Raw genomic sequence first — 20891 nt, 5'->3', positions numbered from 1 at the left:
AGCTGTGAGGATGGGTCGTGAGTTGTGCTTGAGTAGCTCAGACGCTAGAGCACTTGCCTGCGAAAGGCGAAGGTCCCGAGCTCTAGTCTTGGTCCGGCACACACTTTTAATCTGCCAGGAAGTTTGATGTAGTTCTTATGAAAGCCTGTTGAATAAATTTATGGAACCTGTATAAGAAAAAGTATGTGTGACCACTGCTGTTGTTGTTGTATGTCTTGCATAGGGATCGCCAGGATAAGGCAAGAGATAAGAGTACATAAGGAGGCATATAAACAAACAGTTTTCCATTGATCAGTATGCTAATGGAATAAGAAATGATATTGACAATATTGGTACAAAGCACCATGCATTGTGCATTGCACAGTGGCTTGCAGAGTGTATATGTAGATGGAGGTTGTTCCAGATGAATGATATGATGCATTCATACTTATTTTCCATGGAAGACATTTCTCCCTTTGTTTTTCATTATTAAGATTTGGTAAACCAGTAAATTTTTATGCTGTAAGTTTTTTTACTATTGTTGTTTTTGGTCTTGTTTCCATTCTACAATTCCACAGTGCAGTGTTTGTTCTTGTTTTGATTTTTCTTTTCTTTTTATAAGTTGTGGATACCTTAGACTGTAGTATGTGACCTAGCGTCATTGACATAGAGGCCCAATTGAATAAAAATTAAAATAATTCATTACTTGTCTTGCAGGTCATCTCGACCACGTGACTATGCATCAGAATATCAAAAACTGCAAAGTAACTGGGAAGAAGTGACGGATCACCCTCTCAAACCTTTGGTTGTTACTGTGAGTGGATCAAGTGTAATTTTTATACTTGTGGAAAGCATATTCTTTATTTCTAGTCATTTGTCTGTTTCTGTTCAAATTGCTAGCTTTTATTCAGTATCCTATTGTATTTTCTAAGCTGCAATACAAAGCAATGCAATATGTCAGACAGATAACAGTAGATGCAAAGCATATGCATTAGAGAATCTTTCTTCAAGTAGATTATAATATAGAAATTGCTACAGTTAACATTCATTGTGTACTGGAACAAAAAGCAACAAATAACACAAATTAGTTAACTTATTGTTGGGACTAAACAGCTATCCACTTTTGCAATGAATTGAAAGTATATAACAGTATTCTGACTAATTTGCAAAGTAAAAGCCCCCATACTCAGGCGGATGAGTCCGTCAACCTATCCACCGAGCAGGACTGCCCCCATCTGTTCACCTGTGTGTGTAAGCAGTGGGTTCTTGGTCATGTCCATGGTCCGGATACATTGTTTTGACTGGCAGATCTTTACCTGTTTGCCCATCCGCTACCTGTGAGCCCACAATCCATCCATGCAGCAGGAAAGGTCCGCCAAGCAGTCGCCAATATCCACACACAGCTGGACAGGTTGGTGAACAGATTGGCCGACAGGTCAGCGGACCAGTCAGGCTGTGAATGGATGCCTTAAGTTTCAGCAGACCAGTCAGGCTGTGAATGGGTGCCTTAAGTTGCTGGTTATTAAGTTGATAACTTTTCCTATAGAAATTTATTGAATATGGATGTTACTGTAGACTACAGTTCTTCCAGGATGATAATGAAAAGATCGAACTCTGAAGTGAGAGCTTTTACTTTATTCTCATTTTCTGATATTACATGCAGCCATTATTAACTATAATCCCATGAGACAGTATTTATATGAAGTTATTCAAATACAAATGGTAATTCTTTTTATATGTTTATTTATTAATCATTTACACAACTGGAACCTTCAGTTTTTCTCTACATGGCCCTCCGCATGCTACACAGTTTTGCCAGTGATTTGGAAGCTTGAACATTCCTTGTTTATAAAAAGTTTGAGGGCGCCACATCAACCAGTTCCACACACAATCCTTGATGTCATCATTGTTTTTGTATTCTTGATCCCAAAGTGATTCTTTCATGGATGCAAAGAAAATATAGTTGGGGTCTTGGGGGCAGATCTGGACTCTAAGGTGGAAGGTTGAGCCAGTGCACATCCTCCAATTTTTGCCCTTATTGATTTTTCCCCATTTCAAATTCACAGTGTGAGGCTTAGCATTGTCATGGAGAAGTATGACCTCCAGCATTTAAAAGAAAATTGAAAGAATTTCTTAATGGCAACTCCTCCTACAGATGAATTTTTGGATGTAGTAGGTGGGTAATTTTCCCAATCCCTACAAAAATAAATAAATAAATAAATAAATTTAAGTGTCATGTAATATTTTGTGTAATGTAATATCTTGTATAGACACCTTTTATTAACCTGACACGTTCCACATCATTACGAAGTGTCGTATTCATGATCTACGGAACAAGTACTAATCTAATCTAATGCACATTCCTGATCTTTTGTTTTGGTGGGAGTCTTTTGCTGATGTTAACAGCAATAAGCTGCATTCACCATACATCAATTGTGAAGAAAATCATTAAGGAACATTCCTCTGTAGTCAAAAAAACTCAGTCGCAAGAACTTTCCCAGCTGAGAGGCAGGCTTTGGCCTTCACTGGGCAGGCTTAATCTTTCCTTTGCTACTCCTTACTTGCCATTTTGGATTATGGAGTGTAATGATAGACCTGTGTCTCATCACACATGATAATACACTTCAAAAAGTCCTCCCCTTCTTGCTGGAATTGATTCAGAAGCCCCTCACAGATATATAACCTGAGCTGTTTTTGCTGTTCCGTTAAGAACTTCGAAACCCATTGAGCACTTCTGTTGCAATTTTTTCAACAGTGCACCAGTGACCAGATTCGAAAATCTCTTGGACAGCTCAGATGTTGTCATCTGTAAAACGTGACCTTGTGTATCAAGGATGACCTTCGTTTTCTACACTTTCTCAGCAACTTGTAAATTGTCTGGCCAAGCAAACAATTGGTTCTGGGACAATGTAGGATCCTCAAAATGTGCCTTCAAACAAGTTAAAGTATCTGAGGGGTTGACTCCTCCCCAATATCACAGGTTAAAAGCTTATGATAAACTGTTGCACAACAGACAAAGCAATTTCTTGTTCACTCATGGCTGTAGTGACACCAGAACAGAGACTAGCAGCAGATGAAGCTGTTGCCCCCTCCCTAACACACCAACCTTCAAATCTTCATGCCACTATCCTGCTCAAACTTGCTTGTGCAGTACATTGACCCAATCTTTCTGTTTGAAACATCCTCATATATGGAGGTGAGTTTTATCATTTTGCAGCAACAGGTGATGTTTATGCTTGGGTTATGTGTGTTTGTACTGGAAAGGCAGTCTTGTAAGATTCGACGTGAATTATGTATAGAATATGAGAACAGGCTGATAATTGAACACTTACAGTTAATAATTAAATCCCATTTATTATTTAAACACAATACAAGGAAATGGAGCAAAACTGCCTACATATTGGAAAATGGTCCTCTCTTTACACATAATCCAGTTTTCATTAATCATACAAATTTTTATTTGAGAAGAAAATCCTATAATCTTCTAGAACTCATCAATACTAAGTGATAAATAATGGCAGAAAGTTGCAATCCAACCTGGAATACGCGTATTGCCAGGCAGAGATTCTTAACTACTCATACTAAATAACACAAAGATTGCAGCATTGCTTCTCTGTAAACAAGGGCAAAATATTTCAGAGACTTTTTCCGATGCAGCCATAGCTTCCTATCTGTGAAAGACACTTGAGCATTTTTGTGGGCTGATCTTGTTGTCACGTCCAGGCACTGAGACATTCAGATGTAACTCCTTTCACCAAGGCTTTACAATCACCAAGCAAATTCTTCATTGTCAGTCTGCTGCTTTGGACTACAATTGAGCTCAATGTGAAGGCTGTGGCTTTTGTCTCTCCACCGCCATCTTATTGATGTTGGTTCATAATCCACAACTTTGCTGCATACTGAATCCTGTGCCATAGGGTGGAATGATAAAGTAGTGCTTTAGGAATTTTTATAAAATCTTGACTTATGGGTCAGTGTTTGGCATTATAACATGTGTGTCCTTATCCTGGGTGTCTAGAATCTGTGTGTGTCCAGCTATGGTTCTTCAATTGAAACAATGAGCAGTTTGAGATAATCATCCTGAATATCATTAAGTTGGAACACAAATAATGTATCTATTGTCATTTTGTTTCTCAGCAGTGGAGTAGTAAAAACAGTGTAAAACTTACAAGGTGCTATTAATTAACTCTTATGCTAGTTTTGACTGAAAAGTCTTTCCTGAACCACATATTGTTATACGTGGTGCTTGTATTGCAGTATATTTAAAGACTTGGTCTTTAAATATGTCTGCTTGTGTCTGTATATGTGTGGATGGATATGTGTGTGTGTGCGCGAGTGTATACCCGTCCTTTTTTCCCCATAAGGTAAGTCTTTCCGCTCCCGGGACTGGAATGACTCCTTACCCTCTCCCTTAAAACCCACATCCTTTCGTCTTTCCCTCTCCTTCCCTCTTTCCTGATGAGGCAACAGTTTGTTGCAAAAGCTTGAATTTTGTGTGTATGTTTGTGTTCGTTTGTGTGTCTGTCGACCTGCCAGCACTTTCATTTGGTAAGTCACATCATCTTTGTTTTTAGGTATATTTTTCCTTCATGGAATGTTTCCTTCTATTATAACTATATATATATATATATATATATATATATATATATATATATATATATATTAAAAAAAAAGAACTTGCATCCTGGGATCATATTGTGGGGTAACTTGACAAACCGACCAAAAGTTTTTAGCATGCAGAAGCGTGTAATAAGACTCATTTGTGTTGTAAATTCAAGAATATCATGTAGAAACCTGTTCAAGGAACTTCGTATTCTAACCACTGCTTCTCAGTATATTTGTTCCTTACTGAAATTTGTTGCAAGTAATCTATCTATTTTCAACCAATAGCTCAGTACGTAGTATCAACACTAGGAATAAGAACAACTTACATAAAGACCTAAAATCACTTACCTTGGTCTAAAAAGGGGACCAATATTCAGGGACACACATTTTTAATAAATTGCCAGCAACCATAAAAAGAACTTGGTGTCAGATAAAGCACAGTTTAAACAGAATTTGAAATACTTTTTGACAGGCAACTCCTCCTACTCTATAGATGAATATCTTAACAAGGACTGTTAGACCAGCATAAGTAAAAAAGTCTGTTAGATTTCAGTTTTGCCAGCACTTGGTCACAACAGTCAAGATTAGGTATTTTGTGTATATTAAATTTATTAAAAGTGCATAACTGTGTTTCAGTCTGACAGTGTATTAATTCTCGAAATATTAGCAGTTCCTGTTTACTGTAATGTAATCACCTATTTTGACAATTGCCTGACAAATGATCAGTGTAGTTAATACTAAGTTAAAATGTATTATGTTTTTTATATTATACTTTCTGACTTGTTCCACACCCACAAGAAACATCTCATTTTTGCATCTATGGAATGAAAACAGGATCTAGTCTAATCTACATTTCAGTGTGATTGTTAAGAAACACGAGATGCTTTTCAAATGTCCTTAAAAATGTCACTGCCATCCACATTGTAAATGTGTGTAATCCATGTGTAGTGGTGCCACAGGTTGTCAGTAAAAAGTGACTGCAACGTTACATAGATAACAGCTTTTAAGTTTTAATTCATAGAGGCCACCGTATGTTAGAAGAGAATCTTTGTCTCTGAATGGTTACATTGTGACACACTGACTGTTATTGGTTGGGTTAAAAAATCCCTTTGTTTTGCATTCACTGCTGCATAGTTTCAGCTGTATGGTCGTTTTCAAGTAACTGTATAGTAATATAACCCATCAAGCAGACATTAGCTTGCAGTTGCAGCCTTCATGACATCACATAAAGTTAAGAAACTTAAGGTCAGACTTAAGTGTTTCTTGAACAGCAGTGAAATAGTGTTCTGCTGTCAAATATGTCAGTTCGATTAGTTTTTTGTATAGTTGCTAGTGGAGGGTGAGGGAGAAACACTCCCTCTCTATCACAAAGAAGAATCAAGTTTGACAATTTAACAGTAATTGCTGGTTTCTTATGGATCTGTTTGCTACATGTAATTGTTTTTGCTTGTGTGGTTTTTGATCTTCTCAGTCATGATCATCAAAAATAAACCTCTCATCTACACAAAAGAAACATAGCCTACAAATGACAATGGCATTCATCCCTGCTATGAATATTCCATTGGGACCTCACACACTGGTGTCCACATTTTATACAGATTTTTAAGATTCTGAAATTCTTTACATTTTATTTTATGAATTGAGAGGGTATAAATAATGCATTTTATTTCTGTACATTCATGCAGAGGTATATGTTCAGAGCTGTTTTGTTGGAAACCCCATTATAAAAACACCCCCCTCCACAGTACTTCTGTTTTTTATACAGTTCTTTTGAAGGACCAGAATGAATGAAAGGAAATATGTTTGTTGTTATTGCTCCTTCTTGACTGATTCCTTGTTTTTATGTCTTGTGTATATTTCATTCTAACTGTAATTATGACTTGTATAATTTGTACACATCATTGACTGTTCTGTAGCTTTCAGCTACATTTATTGTTTGTTTGTTTGTGTCTAGATGACTGAGAGTCGTATAGCCCGTCGGACTCTGTGCGGTAGCACAGCAAGCAGCACAGGATCTTCAACACCAACACCTACACAGGATCCTCTGGGAGTTGCCTTGGATGGCAGTGATCCCCTCAGCCAGTTTGCTAAGCAAGAGATGGATCCCTTATCAAAAATGGCAGCAGACATGGTACGAAAGGGGTGTCCAACAACCCTTCACCTATTGTGCAATAACTGATTTAAATTTTTCTAAGTAACATAATACTTCCTTAAATATGGCAGCCTGAATCACTCATCAGTTAAGAGTTTCAGATGCTATTTAAACTGTGTAAGAAGGATGTATTTTGTAATGAATTTTTCTATTTTCATTTTTATTTTTGTCCCCTGAAGATGTGGGAATCAGCCTCAGTGAATTCATAAAGAGAACTCATAAGATGGTCTGTTTTTGAATGTAAAAAGGCTGTAAAATGTGGCACTGTAGTTAGAACATTAGAGTTACATTGTGGAAGAGAGAGATTTAAATCCTGTAATTTTTAGACAATCACTTCAGGTGAGTGCATTCAACATCATGAATTCTGATATTTTTTCTATTCTTGTTCAAGCTGAACTTGTGCTCCATATCTAATGATCTCGGCAATGAAACATTAAACACTAAGCTACATTATTTCCTTTCTAAATAAAAGATAATTAACATTATCTCAATGCCGGAAGTAAGCATAAATCATTTGATCATCAAAAAGAACATTATTCGCAAATTTCCCATCATCAAATAGAGGACCTCTGAGTAAATTCTGAGATTGCAGGTATATCAGGACATGAACGAGCAGTTAACCCCAGTAGTTGATTGCACTAATTCACAGTTCACAGAGCTTCACATACCATTTGAAAAACTATGGTCTGCGATTACATGCTTCTTGAGCAAGTGTCAGAATAGTAAAATTGAAGCAAATATGGTTGAACTTATTTTGTTATTAAGGGGATGGTAATGACCAACTCTTTTTCAGATTTTTATGCTATAATGTTGATAAATAAGAAACTCTGTTAATGAATAAATATTAAAAGAAGATCTTACTATGCAGCATTACAGTGATGTGTACAAAGAAGAGCTGTCAGAAATGCTAACTTTCAGATTCAGATTCTTCTCATTAGCAAAAGAGAGGGAAGGACGGATTTCTTGCAAGTGTGCCGTCTTCTCCTTAAAATTAAGGCCAAGTTTGTGATGTTCCTATGTGAATGGACCAAATATTTCAAGAGCTTCCATAAATCAGTCCCAATTTTGGGAGACAAAAAAAGATCAGCAAAGCTATTCAGGAGGCACATGATAAAATGTTGTTATATCTTGTGCTTGCTGAAAGAAATAGAGTGTTTGTAAATAGTAGGTCTACACAAATTGTGGTGGATTAAATTTGAAGTCATTGAGATACCGGTAATTGTTCTAAGCTTGTTTCATTATGAAAATTTGGTATCAGGGAGATTTTCATATTGTGTGTAAAGTAAAAATTCCAGTGGAAGAAGATAAGTCTGTAACATTGTTGATTTAATTAAAAGAAGGTGTCAAGCCTAAGTGAACCAACATCAGCATAATACAGTTTTATTGTTTTTTGTTTTATTTTTGTCAACTTCCACCTCTCTCTTTATTTGAGCAGTAAGTACTGGTACTGGTACAGGTATATTAACAATTTCACAAAAAATAATATTCAGCAATAAATAACTATATTTTAAAATAAAAAAGTGAAGCTAAGCAGAGAAAGAATAACTTATTAGCAGTTTCTGAAATTGATGCAGCCAGAGTAGAACCAACAGCAACATGAATAAAAGGGATCATTTAATCTTGGTTCTTGAAACCAACAGTAACAGAAGGTAGATAGTGAAGATTTTTTTTTTTTTTTTTTTTTTTTTTTTTTTTTTTTTTTTTTTCTTGTACTCTTACCATCTCTATCACTAACTAACAACTAGGGATTCTTTTTCAATTCCACAATATAATACAATTTACCCTGATTCATAATGACACTTTTACTTGTTTTTAGTCAGGCACTATTTTACAAATTGTTTCTCTCATGTGTAAGGAGAAATGAATTTGCCTCACTTAATTGTAAAATGATTATTTAATGTTCAGTGGGAAATTAAACCACCTGGACAGAAAAAGGCAAAGGATGCTCCTCAAGATAATATAGAGCCATGGTCTTCTCGGAAATCAGCCATTTTAAGTAAATTTACTACGTCAGAAAAACTGTCAATTATGACAAGCTTTTTATCTGGTGGAGAGAAAGGTATTGTAAATTTTAGCCAAACATATTATTAATGTAGCTCTCAAAAGTTAATTTGTAATCAGTGAATTTGACAGCAATTAATTTTATGTTGCAGTTGTTGTAAAAGCACAAAGTTCTGTTGTGGACAAGGTTAAGAACAGGCTTGAACAGCTTGATGACTTTGAAGAAGGATCTGTTAGGCAAATGCTGGATCTGTCTCAGCATGAGTATACTAATCGCATAGAGCAGCTCAATCAAGAACTGGTACAGGCATGGCACACTGACCAACGTGTAAAGGCACTCAAAATTGCAATTCAGGTAGGTGGGAAGAAGCTTATGATTATCTGTTGCCTAAATAGTAAAACTGCTGGGTGTTGCACAAAAGTTCAGAGAATATGTACTTCATTTTGAACTGCAGTGATAGGTTATAGGTACAGCAATATCAGGAAATTATTATGCCATCCATCTGAATGTGACAGACCAGAAGTTATAACAATATAGAATTGAAAAAGTGAGTAAGGTTGGTCATAAAATACATGGCTAGATTCATTTGTGGAAGAACATAATTGACAAGAATAAGAATTTGAAAATGACTAATAGTATGTTTTGCGTAAATGTAACGTTGTGGTGTGGAATCCTTTATGCAGGGTGTTACAAAAAGGTACGGCCAAACTTTCAGGAAACATTCCTCACACACAAATAAAGAAAAGATGTTATGTGGACATGTGTCCGGAAACGCTTAGTTTCCTTGTTAGAACTCATTTTAGTTTCGTCAGTATGTACTGTACTTCCTCGATTCCCCGCCAGTTGGCCCAATTGAAGGAAGGTAATTTTGACTTCGGTGCTTGTGTTGACATGCAACTCATTGCTCTACAGTACTAGCATCAAGCACATCAGTACGTAGCATCAACAGGTTAGTGTTCATCACGAACGTGGTTTTGCAGTCAGTGCAATGTTTACAAATGCGGAGTTGGCAGATGCCCATTTGATGTATGGATTAGCACGGGGCAATAGCCGTGGTGCGGTACGTTTGTATCGAGACAGATTTCCAGAACAAAGGTGTCCCGACAGGAAGACGTTTGAAGCAATTGATCGGCGTCTTAGGGAGCACGGAACGTTCCAGCCTATGACTCGCGACTGGGGAAGACCTAGAATGACGAGGACACCTGCAATGGACGAGGCAATTCTTCGTGCAGTTTATGATAACCCTAAAGTCAGCGTCAGAGAAGTTGCTGCTGTACAAGGTAACATTGACCACGTCACTGTATGGAGAGTGCTACGGGAGAACCAGTTGTTTCCGTACCATGTACAGTGTGTGCAGGCACTATCAGCAGCTGATTGGCCTCCACGGGTACACTTCTGCGAATGGTTCATCCAACAATGTGTCAATCCTCATTTCAGTGCAAATGTTCTCTTTACGGATGAGGCTTCATTCCAGCGTGATCAAATTTTAAATTTTCACACTCAACATGTGTGGGCTGACGAGAATCCGCACGCAATTGTGCAATCACGTCATCAACACAGATTTTCTGTGAATGTTTGGGCAGGCATTGTTGGTGATGTCTTGATTGGGCCTCATGTTCTTCCACCTATGCTCAATGAAGCACGTTATCATGATTTCATACGGGGTACTCTACCTGTGCTGCTAGAACATGTGTCTTTACAAGTACGACACAACATGTGGTTCATGCACGATGGAACTCCTGCACATTTCAGTCGAAGTGTTCGTACGCTTCTCAACAACAGATTCAGTGACCGATGGATTGGTAGAGGCGGACCAATTCCATGGCCTCCACGCTCTCCTGACCTCAACCCTCTTGACTTTCATTTATGGGGGAATTTGAAAGCTCTTGTCTACGCAACTCCGGTACCAAATGTAGAGACTCTTCGTGCTCGTGTTGTGGACGGCTGTGATACAATACGCCATTCTCCAGGGCTGCATCAGCTCATCAGGGATTCCATGCGACGGAGGGTGGATGCATGTATCCTCGCTAACGGAGGACATTTTGAACATTTCCTGTAACAAAGTGTTTGAAGTCACGCTGGTACGCCTGTTGCTGAGTGTTTCCATTCCATGATTAATGTGATTTGAAGAGAAGTAATAAAATGAGCTCTAACATGGAAAGTAAGCGTTTCCGGACACATGTCAACATAACATATTTTCTTTCTTTATGTGTGAGGAATGTTTCCTGAAAGTTTGGCCATACCTTTTTGTAACACCCTGTATATATTCTTGGTGTCTGTTCTTTTGGAAATGTCTGTTTCATTCCTTCTGTATGGTACAGTTCAGTTTCGGCAGAGTGACATGTTCAGTATGACTACTTGTTGTAAAAGAGTAAAAAGAGATATCACTCTAAAGATGGATTGCAACATTCTTCCTCTGCAGAGCATGTCAATAACAATAATTAAAGATGTACATTTACCATTCCCTAGAGTACACCTAAAAAGGCTACAACTGGAAATTTACATAATTGGCAGAAGGGTTGCTGCCTTGCTAAAAGCTGATGTCTCTCTCACTGCGCTATTGAGCTGCTATTTCTTTGATACCACTTATTTAACAAAAGTGTGGTTTTACACAGTAGTGTTAAGCATAACAGTTATTATGTGACTAACTCTGGAATGATGAAGACAGCTAATTGACATATATGGACTGCCCCAAGCCGTAATGGTTAACATTATGCAGATGTTACAGGATCATAAAGTGATTGAAAATGTATGGACCTATTATTTTTTGCGCCAGGTGCGGTGGCCAAGCGGTTCTAGGTGCTTCAGTCCGAAACCGCATGACTGCTACGGTCGCAGGTTCAAATCCTGCCTCGGGCATGGATGTGTGTGATGTCCTTAGGTTGGTTAGATTTAAGTAGTTCTGAGTTCTAGGGGACTGATGACCTTAGAAGTTAAGTCCCATAGTGCTCAGAGCCAATTTATTATTTTTTATTTACATAAAGAAACACCATACAGTAACAGCTTAAGCTGATAATGTCTATTCAGACTGATCACTGCTAGTCTCCATGACTCTGTTACAGTGGTGCACAAAATTTTGCTGTTTGTTGCACAAGGAGACACAGCCAGCCTGTTGCCCTCCAGTTTCTGCTGCTGTTTCATACACAAATGACTTCATGAAATCCCATAGGAAAAATTTTAATAATGCTGTCCAGAAGTCATAAGAATATAGAATAAATAGCATGTAAACCATTCACTGAATTTGAAGGGTGAGTAAGGTTGGTCACAAAATACATGACTAGTTTCATTGACTGATAGGAACAAGAAGCTAATTTAAAGGTGGCTTGTTATTTGTTTTGCTTAAATGTAAAGTTATGGTTTGGAAGGAAAGTGTGTAAAGCTATAATCTGTTTCATTCCTCGTATCCAGTTTAGTTGAGTGTAGGCAGATTGACATATTCATTATGACTATGATGCCGTCATGAGGGAGAAGAGTAAAAACATACATGATTGCAAACATGGATCTGCAACATTCTCCTTCTGCAGAGCATCATAACAACATGATTGAAGTTGTGCATTTACCATTCTTGAGAGTATGCTTAAAAAGGCTCCAACTGGACAATTTATGTAATTGGTAGAATGGTTGCTGCTTTGCAAAAAGCTAATGCCTTTCTCATTACACTACTGAGCTGCTGTTTCTTTGCTACCACTTATTTAATGACAATATGATTTTATGCACCAGTACTGAAGTGTAACAGTTATTATGTGACTAGGGCTGCCCCAAACCTTAAGGGTTAACATTTTGCAGATGGTAGAGGATCATAAAATTGTTGAAAATGTATTGGCTAATTAATTTTTTTTATTTAGATAAACAAGCACCGTACATACAGTAACACCTTAATCTGGTAATGTCTATTCAAACTGATGTGCCAGTCTCCATGAAGCATTACAATGATGCACAAATTTTTTCTGTTGTCTGTGCACGATGAGACACTACAAACCTGTTGCCCTCCAGTTTCTACTGCAGATTTATACACAAATGACTTCATGAATCCCAAGAGAAAAGAAATCCATGTGAGTGTGACCCAATAAAATCTTTTCAAATTCTACAGTATAGATTATTCTCTGTCAGGAATCAGCTCTCTTTGTATTGAATGACCCTTGTGCATTTATATCTGTGGCAATAAATTAGGAAGATGCCCACAACAAAAGTTTCCTTTGTACATTCATTCACCTTTCCGTACTCAACACCCTGCTGCATCAAACATTAAATCCATTTCTGCAAGTTCCTGTAATGTGTTATGCTCCAGTCAAGATTTCAATAATTTCAGAATGGCTTTGATCCCGTGAGAACTTTCTGATATAACATTTCATATATGGGACAATGATTTTCCTAAATTACTCCATCTAAATCTGAGTTTATTCATTTGGTAAAGCCATGGACATCTCCTTCCTTTATACGTGTTGAAACTAAATTAGTATGCAGTCTCTAATGATCATTATCACCATTGTTGGCATCTTGATTTGTAACCAAAAACAGGAAAACGTTTATAACTTAAAATATTGAGATACATACATTAATTTAGTGTGCATACTTAAACTTACTTGTTTATGAAAGAGGATCCAATCAGTGGAGTGTTGTCAAGAAAGCAAGCCATATATGTGAATGTGGATTTTCCCATTGTATTCTGTTCATGGAATCTTCATGGTCTCCCATTCTGGGGGTTGTGTTTTAATTGCATGATGTTTCAATGAGTGTCATTCTCATTGTCTTCTAGTGAAGTGCCGAGATTTTACAGGTGCCCTGCATATATCCCTGAGTGGTAGCTGTCTCTCCCCACCCCTTCCCCCATGTGCAGGGCACAGGGTGTCATTTGACTCTCAGTCCATTTAGTCTGGCCCAGAGTCATGAAATGTCAACTGCTGGTTGCATTCTTGGTGTGTAGCTGCTAGTGTAGGAGTCCATGCCAAACTTAGCTGATAGCCATCATCCTTGTTGACAAGATTGTTATGCAGCCTTATCTCAATTGATTCTTTGGTGATGCCCTCCCAAAAACCAATAACTCAGCACAACATTTTTGTTTTCTCAAATTTGAACGTATATCCCTTGTTGAGCCTATGTTCTGCCACTGCTGATTCCCATGTAGCATTGTGAGATTCAGCACTGTGTTTGTCCAGTGCACCGGCAGCCACATTCGCAAGGTATGCTGTATACACAGGGTATTTGCTGTTGTAATTTGTCCTGTACTTAATCAAGCATATCATTCATTTTTTGTGGTGGTCAAAAGGTGGTCTTGATATTTTTTCTGACATTACTTACAATTATCACTGGGGGAAGGCCTGACACAGAGGATACAGATGAGTTTCATTTTTTCATTCTCTACCTGATGACTCTAGTACACAGGGCACATGTCTTTAGTGACAAAGATAACCTCCCAGCTGATTTTTGTGAATGTTTCTCATGGAGAAAACAGTGGTGTTGCTGAAATATTTTAAGCAGCTGAAGTTTGTAGAGTCACAATACCTGCTCCATTCACTGCCACCATTTACTGTCGTGGTATAAATAGTCTGAAGATTGTCATGATGGTTACATTCTGACCAAAACTGGTAGCCATTCCAAATAAATATTTTATTGTGATCGAGACTGTTTTTACTTTATTATTAGAAATGTGTTTCACTAAAATGGGTGCAGTGAAGCACAGGACAAACTACCCAGTACATACAGGGTATTCAGAAATTCCTGTTACAAACTCCTAAAACTTATAGATGGGAGTGAGTACATAATACTTTCTGTTCTGTGATGTTTTCAGTTGAGATAAGTAACGCGTCCACGTCTGCTGATGGAAAGAGAAAGTCTCGGAGTTGCTTGTCCTGGTATGCAATAGGGTAGACAGAATAATGTGTACTATATCGGATGGTTACCTGATGTCAGTTTACATCTGCCTTGCTGTAGGACCTATTCAATGCCTGTATACCTCCAATACACTAAACACGGTTTGGTACATGTTCTCAGCTACATCAAAAACATTTTCCACAACATAGCATGCCATTGCACAAACTTTTGCTCAAGTTACGCTGTGGCTCCGAGGAACAGGTACCTTCATCATGAGAAGGAAGGACCATGGTGCTCCACGGCAATGCCGCATGCTCAAATTTGAAGTACATGTACTACATTGCATTGAAGGGAACCCATCAATGAATACACGCACAATTGCACATGCAATGGGTGTTAGTCATCTGGAATGTTCTGCATGAGCAACAATTACATCTGTACAACTTGTACATGCTCAGGTCAGTCTGATTTTCCACAATGCATTGCCTGTTGCATGTGGTTCCTGCACTGCTGCACTGACACACCCCAGTTTCCACATCAAGTTCTAGTCACAGATGGATGTAAGTCCGCTAGGGACTGTTTTCTAAATTTGCGACACTGACAGGACAGATGAAAACCCTTGTGCCATGCATGTTCGGGAATTTCATCGCCGGTTTGGTATTAACAAATTGAACCCATTCTTGGAAGCTGTGCTATTGATTGTCCATCAGGAAATGTGGTTTCAGCATGACAATGCACCACCTCACTTCTCACTTGAGGTTTGGAGATATTTCAACAGATGATATGGTGAAGGATGGATAGGCTGATGTGGTCCAGCCACAATTTTCAGATTTAACTCCTACAGGACTACTTCTTGGGGGATTGTATGCAAAGTTAAATTACAAGACACCTGTAGAAACTGAGGAAGATCTGCTGGTATGAGTTCTGGCCACTGCACTAGAAGCTGTAGAATCACCAGATGAAATGGAGAGTGTATACCAGAACATGTGTCATAAATACAGTGTCTATAACAGCATTGGTGGGTGCCACATTGAGCCACTATTGTAATGCATCAGTACTGTTCTCTACATACAGTATGCAGGGTCCTTTTTTTGTTTTGGAATAATGTAAACACGCAACGTTTAAATGTTTAAGCAAACAAATCTGCCTGAGTGATAAATGGAGGTTTCATTATGTTTCCTTTCAAATTCTTACCTAACAATTGTACTGCGTCACACCTAATTCAGTTCCTCAATCGGAAGTGGATGAAATAATCATATGAATTGAAACAATTGTAGAACGAAAACAGTATGTTTCCAGATGTGGGTTCCTGTTCAAAATATTATGTTCTCACTCCCCAGTATAAGTGCTAGAAGTTGGCAGTAGGAATTTCCAAACACCCGGTGTAGTACCTTGTGAGTGTGGCCACAAGTACATTTGGTAAACACAGTGCTGCATGGAATGTATTACATGGTTACAAGTGGGGCATAAAGATAAATCTCCAGTGGCAGAACTCTTCCTCAATGAGGGATTTACGTTTGAATTTGAGAAAACAAAAGCATTGTGCTGAGCTCATGGCTTTTGGTGAAGCATCATCAAAGAATCAGTTGTCTTGAGGTAAGTCTCCATGACAAACTCGTCAACAGGAGCAAGAGGCACCAGATTAGTATGGCATGGAACCCGGCACTAGCAGCTGTGTGCCAAGAATGCACCCAGCAGTCGACACTTTGCAGCTCTGGGCAAGACTGAATGCACTGAAAATCAAATTACAGTCTATGCCTCTCACCACACTCTGCTCCAGGGAGGACGGTTGGGGAGAGACAGCCACTGCTCATATGGGTTGACCGCAAAATCTCAACACTTCACCAGAAGATCATGAGAGGGACACACATTGAAATGTCACACAATTTCAATGTAGCCACCTGGATGGAAGCCTGGGAAGATTTTGTTAAAGCAAGCCCTGCCCAGTGCGCTCTACATACTTACGTTTTGCACTTTGTACCATGTGACTATGAAGGTGGAAGGCACTCTTGGAAGTAACCAATGAAAACATATGTCATGTAATTGCGCGCTACATTGTTTGATAGCTAAGGTTGGTAGCATTCACACACAAAACACAATGGGTCCCAAGTTTTCGTAGTTTTACCAACTCAAAACTAGGGAATTCAAACATTCAGATGAAATGCACAGATAGTTAGATACAGTGTTGTTACGTTTTTTTTCCATGTACTGTTTCGAATATTGAACATCACAATGTTCTTGTTCTTATTGGAAAAGTATCTCATGTAATATGCTGTAAAAATAATGAATTTAAATGACTGAAAGTTGTTTCTCATATGATGTTGTTGAATCTCATACTCAACTGTGCAGTGTCTGACCAGAAATACATCATACCATTATATGTCATCCCCTTTTCTTGTTCTGTTCAAAGATGACGTGAGTGCTGGAGGACTGTAAACGTAATAACCTCTATTATCTTGTCATCATAAAATAAAATAAACAGTGGGCTGTAAAATAATTTGATCATGTCTTTGAGGTACAACTTTTAATAATTTATCTGTAGTGTCTCACTAATAAGTTATTTTGCCTTGCTTTCAAAAATTTTTAAACATCTTTCTAACATTTCACATGAACAAAACCATCATCTCTCTCCTTTTATCACTACCTACAAGCTGATCTGAAAAAATTCCAAATATTTTAGAGATACTCAATACAGATCGCATTATATGGACCATTTTGAAAATGTACTTCACTTTTACAGGATTCTACCAAAAAAAAAAAAAGAAGGCTTCCATTAAGTCTACCTATAATTAATTCCATGTGTTTACTTCCATTCACATTAACGTTGTCCATAGGAATCTACTCCGTGTGGCTGGGTCCAGCAACTGGGTATTTACTTGTTGTTGTTGTTGTTGTTGTTGTCTTCAGTCCTGAGACTGGTTTGATGCAGCTCTCCATGCTACTCTATCCTGTGCAAGCTTCTTCATCTCCCAGTACCTACTGCAACCTACATCCTTCTGAATCTGCTTAGTGTATTCATCTCTTGGTCTCCCCCTACGATTTTTACCCTCCACGCTGCCTTCCAATACTAAATTGGTGATCCCTTGATGCCTCAGAACATGTCCTACCAACCGATCCCTTCTTCTGGTCAAGTTGTGCCACAAACTTCTCTTCTCCCCAATCCTATTCAATACTTCCTCATTAGTTATGTGATCTACCCATCTAATCTTCAGCATTCTTCTGTAGCACCACATTTCAAAAGCTTCTATTCTCTTCTTGTCCAAACTATTTACTTATTAAACATTATTGATTTTTTTCTATTATTTGTATTCATTAACTTGCCTTAGCTGCATTTAAGATGAGTTGCTATTCACTTTAGAAAATATAAATTTTCTTTAAGCCTTTGTTGATACCCCAATGTCTTATGATAAAAAGCATTTTTGTAGTACTTCCATATTGTGCACTGAAAATGTAGTTTACAGGAAAGTGTCATCATAAGGTCTTAGGATATCAAGAAAGGCTTAAAGAACATTTACATTTGCTGCTATGAATAGCAGCTCACTTTATATGCAGCTAAAAGTGAGTCAGTCCATGTAGATAATAGGAAAACCAGTAAAATTGAATAAAGAGTAAATACCCAATTGCTGGACCTTACCCTACTGCTGTGTTTGTGTACGGGGGCAGTAGTGGTGGGGTGCGGCATACACACACACACACACACACACACACGTTTTTGAGTTAATCAGCACTGAAGTTGGTCAATCAGGCCATAGTGCACACAGATTCAAGTGGCCCGCCAGGGATGGTGTTAATAAACGTGTTCTTCATTTGGTTTCCTAAAACCGAACAAGAGAGCTATACAAAAGTTGGACATGGGACAGTAGTAAGTATGAAACCCTGGCCAAAGGCTGAATAGTCTGATGCACTGTCGTATACAATATGAGAACAACTGACACTAATTGTATTTAGTGGGCCGCTAAAATCTGTGTGCACAACAACCTGATTTAATACTAATTAACTTAGAAATGGCGCAGTGTATCAAATTTTTTTCTTAACCATTGTTTCTCTGCACAACCTACCCTGCAACACCTTTACAAGCTTTCCAGGCTGTTTCTGACCACATATATATATATATATATATATGTGGTCAGAAATATATATATATATATATATATATATATATATATATATATATATATATATATGACCAGCAACAAACTGTCCATTCGCATGAATGGACACAGGCAGACAGTGTTTGTTGGTAATGAGGATCACCCTGTGGCTAAACATGCCTTGGTGCACGGCCAGCACATCTTGGCACAGTGTTACACCGTCCGGGTTATCTGGATACTTCCCACTAACACCAACCTGTCAGAACTCCGGAGATGGGAACTTGCCCTTCAGCATATCCTCTCTTCTCGCTATCCGCCAGGCCTCAATCTCCGCTAATTTCTAATTTCAATTTGCCGCCGCTCGTACCTCACCTGTCTTTCAACATCATCTTTGCCTTTGTACATCCGCCCCGACTGACATCTCTGCCCAAACTCTTTGCCTTTACAAATGTCTGATTGTGTCTGTGTATATGAGGATGGATATGTGTGTGTGTGCGAGTGTATACCTGTCCTTTTTTCCCCCTAAGGTAAGTCTTTCCGCTCCCGGGATTGGAATGACTCCTTACCCTCTCCCTTAAAACCCAAATCCTTTTGTCTTTCCCTCTCCTTCCCTCTTTCCTGACGAGGCAACCATTGGTTGCGAAAGCTAGATTTTGTGTGTATGTTTGTGTTTGTTTGTGTGTCTATCGACCTGCCAGCGCTTTTGTTTGGTAAGTCTCATCATCTTTCTTTTTAAATACATTTTTCCCACGTGGAATGTTTCCCTCTATTATATATATATATATATATATATATATATATATATATATGCTTGTGTCTGTGTATGTGTGGATGGATATGTGTGTGTGTGCGAGTGTATACCTGTCCTTTTTTCCCCCTAAGGTAAGTCTTTCCGCTCCCGGGATTGGAATGACTCCTTACCCTCTCCCTTAAAACCCATATCCTTTTGTCTTTCCTTCTCCTTCCCTCTTTCCTGACGAGGCAACCATTGGTTGCGAAAGCTAGAATTTTGTGTGTATGTTGTGTTTGTTTGTGTGTCTATCGACCTGCCAGCGCTTTTGTTTGGTAAGTTTCATCATCTTTCTTTTTAGATATATTTTTCCCACGTGGAATGTTTCCCTCTATATATATATATATATATATATATATATATATATATATATATATATATATATATATAGAGGGAAACATTCCACGTGGGAAAAATATATCTAAAAAGAAAGATGATGAGACTTACCAAACAAAAGCGCTGGCAGGTCGATAGACACACAAACATATACACAAACTTCAAGCTTTCGCAACCAACGGTTGCCTCATCAGGAAAGAGGCAACCGTTGGTTGCGAAAGCTTGAATTTTGTGTGTATGTTTGTGTGTCTATCGACCTGCCAGCGCTTTTGTTTGGTAAGTCTCATCATCTTTCTTTATATATATGTGCTAAATGGCTTATGTTAGTTTGTGAAGTAACTACCTCCTACTAGTTGCATCACCATAACTGGAAAAATGGCTAATTCCGTCTTTCTCCTTTGCAGTGCTCAAAGTTGTTGGTGGATACATCTGTTATTCAGTTCTATCCAAGTAAATTTGTTCTAATAACAGATATTTTAGATATATTTGGGAGATTAGTATATGAAAGACTGCGGACCAAAGCAGAATATTATGTGTAAGTATGGAGCTCTGAAAATTTGATCTTTTAATTATCCATGTTGCATAGTTACACCATTATGTAATAAACAGTTAAAAGATCCTTTAAAGCAGACGCTTAATTGACTGGGAAATAGAAAAAATTGTTATTTCGTGAGAAATACGCTGATGAATCAGAACTTTATGACAACCTGCATAATAATGTGTTCTTCCACCTTTGGGCTGTCTTTAATGACCTCACTGTCAATGGGACATAAAACTCCCTAACCTCCTTTGCTTCCTTCCTTCCACCTTTGGTAAACAATACTGCATTACTTCTGCATGCTGCAGATTCGACAAGTCCTTTGCAGGTTTCTGGATGTATGTGGCGCCAGATGTCTACATGTGGGTCACACAGGTCTTGTAAAATTATAGTCCAGGGACTTGCAGGCACGTAGCTGACACCCAATAACATCCCAGATGTGTTCTGTAAGGTTCAGGTAAGGTGAATTTGATGGCCAAGACATCAGTGTGAAATCACTATCATGTTCTTGAAATCACTGTAGCATGATCCTGGCTGTGTGCTCAGACAGTTATCCTTTTGGAAGAGCCATAATTGTCAGGAAAGAC

General features: G+C 38.2%; 1 protein-coding gene across 1 annotated transcript in view; it reads left to right on the top strand.

The window, feature by feature from the left end:
* Positions 1-20891, top strand: part of LOC126175695 (VPS35 endosomal protein-sorting factor-like) — a 104950-nt gene that overhangs the window by 25822 nt on the left and 58237 nt on the right. Inside the window, exons 2-6 of the mRNA XM_049922631.1 lie at positions 697-793; positions 6539-6715; positions 8642-8795; positions 8890-9092; positions 20171-20301. Of these exons, the coding sequence (XP_049778588.1) occupies positions 697-793; positions 6539-6715; positions 8642-8795; positions 8890-9092; positions 20171-20301 (762 nt within the window). The remainder of the gene's footprint in view (positions 1-696; positions 794-6538; positions 6716-8641; positions 8796-8889; positions 9093-20170; positions 20302-20891) is intronic.

This window comes from Schistocerca cancellata, chromosome 3 (genome assembly GCF_023864275.1).
Source record: "Schistocerca cancellata isolate TAMUIC-IGC-003103 chromosome 3, iqSchCanc2.1, whole genome shotgun sequence".
Classification (NCBI taxonomy): Eukaryota; Metazoa; Arthropoda; class Insecta; order Orthoptera; family Acrididae; genus Schistocerca; species Schistocerca cancellata.
Note: the sequence above shows the minus strand (reverse complement) of the source record. Positions and strands in the feature narration are given on the sequence as shown.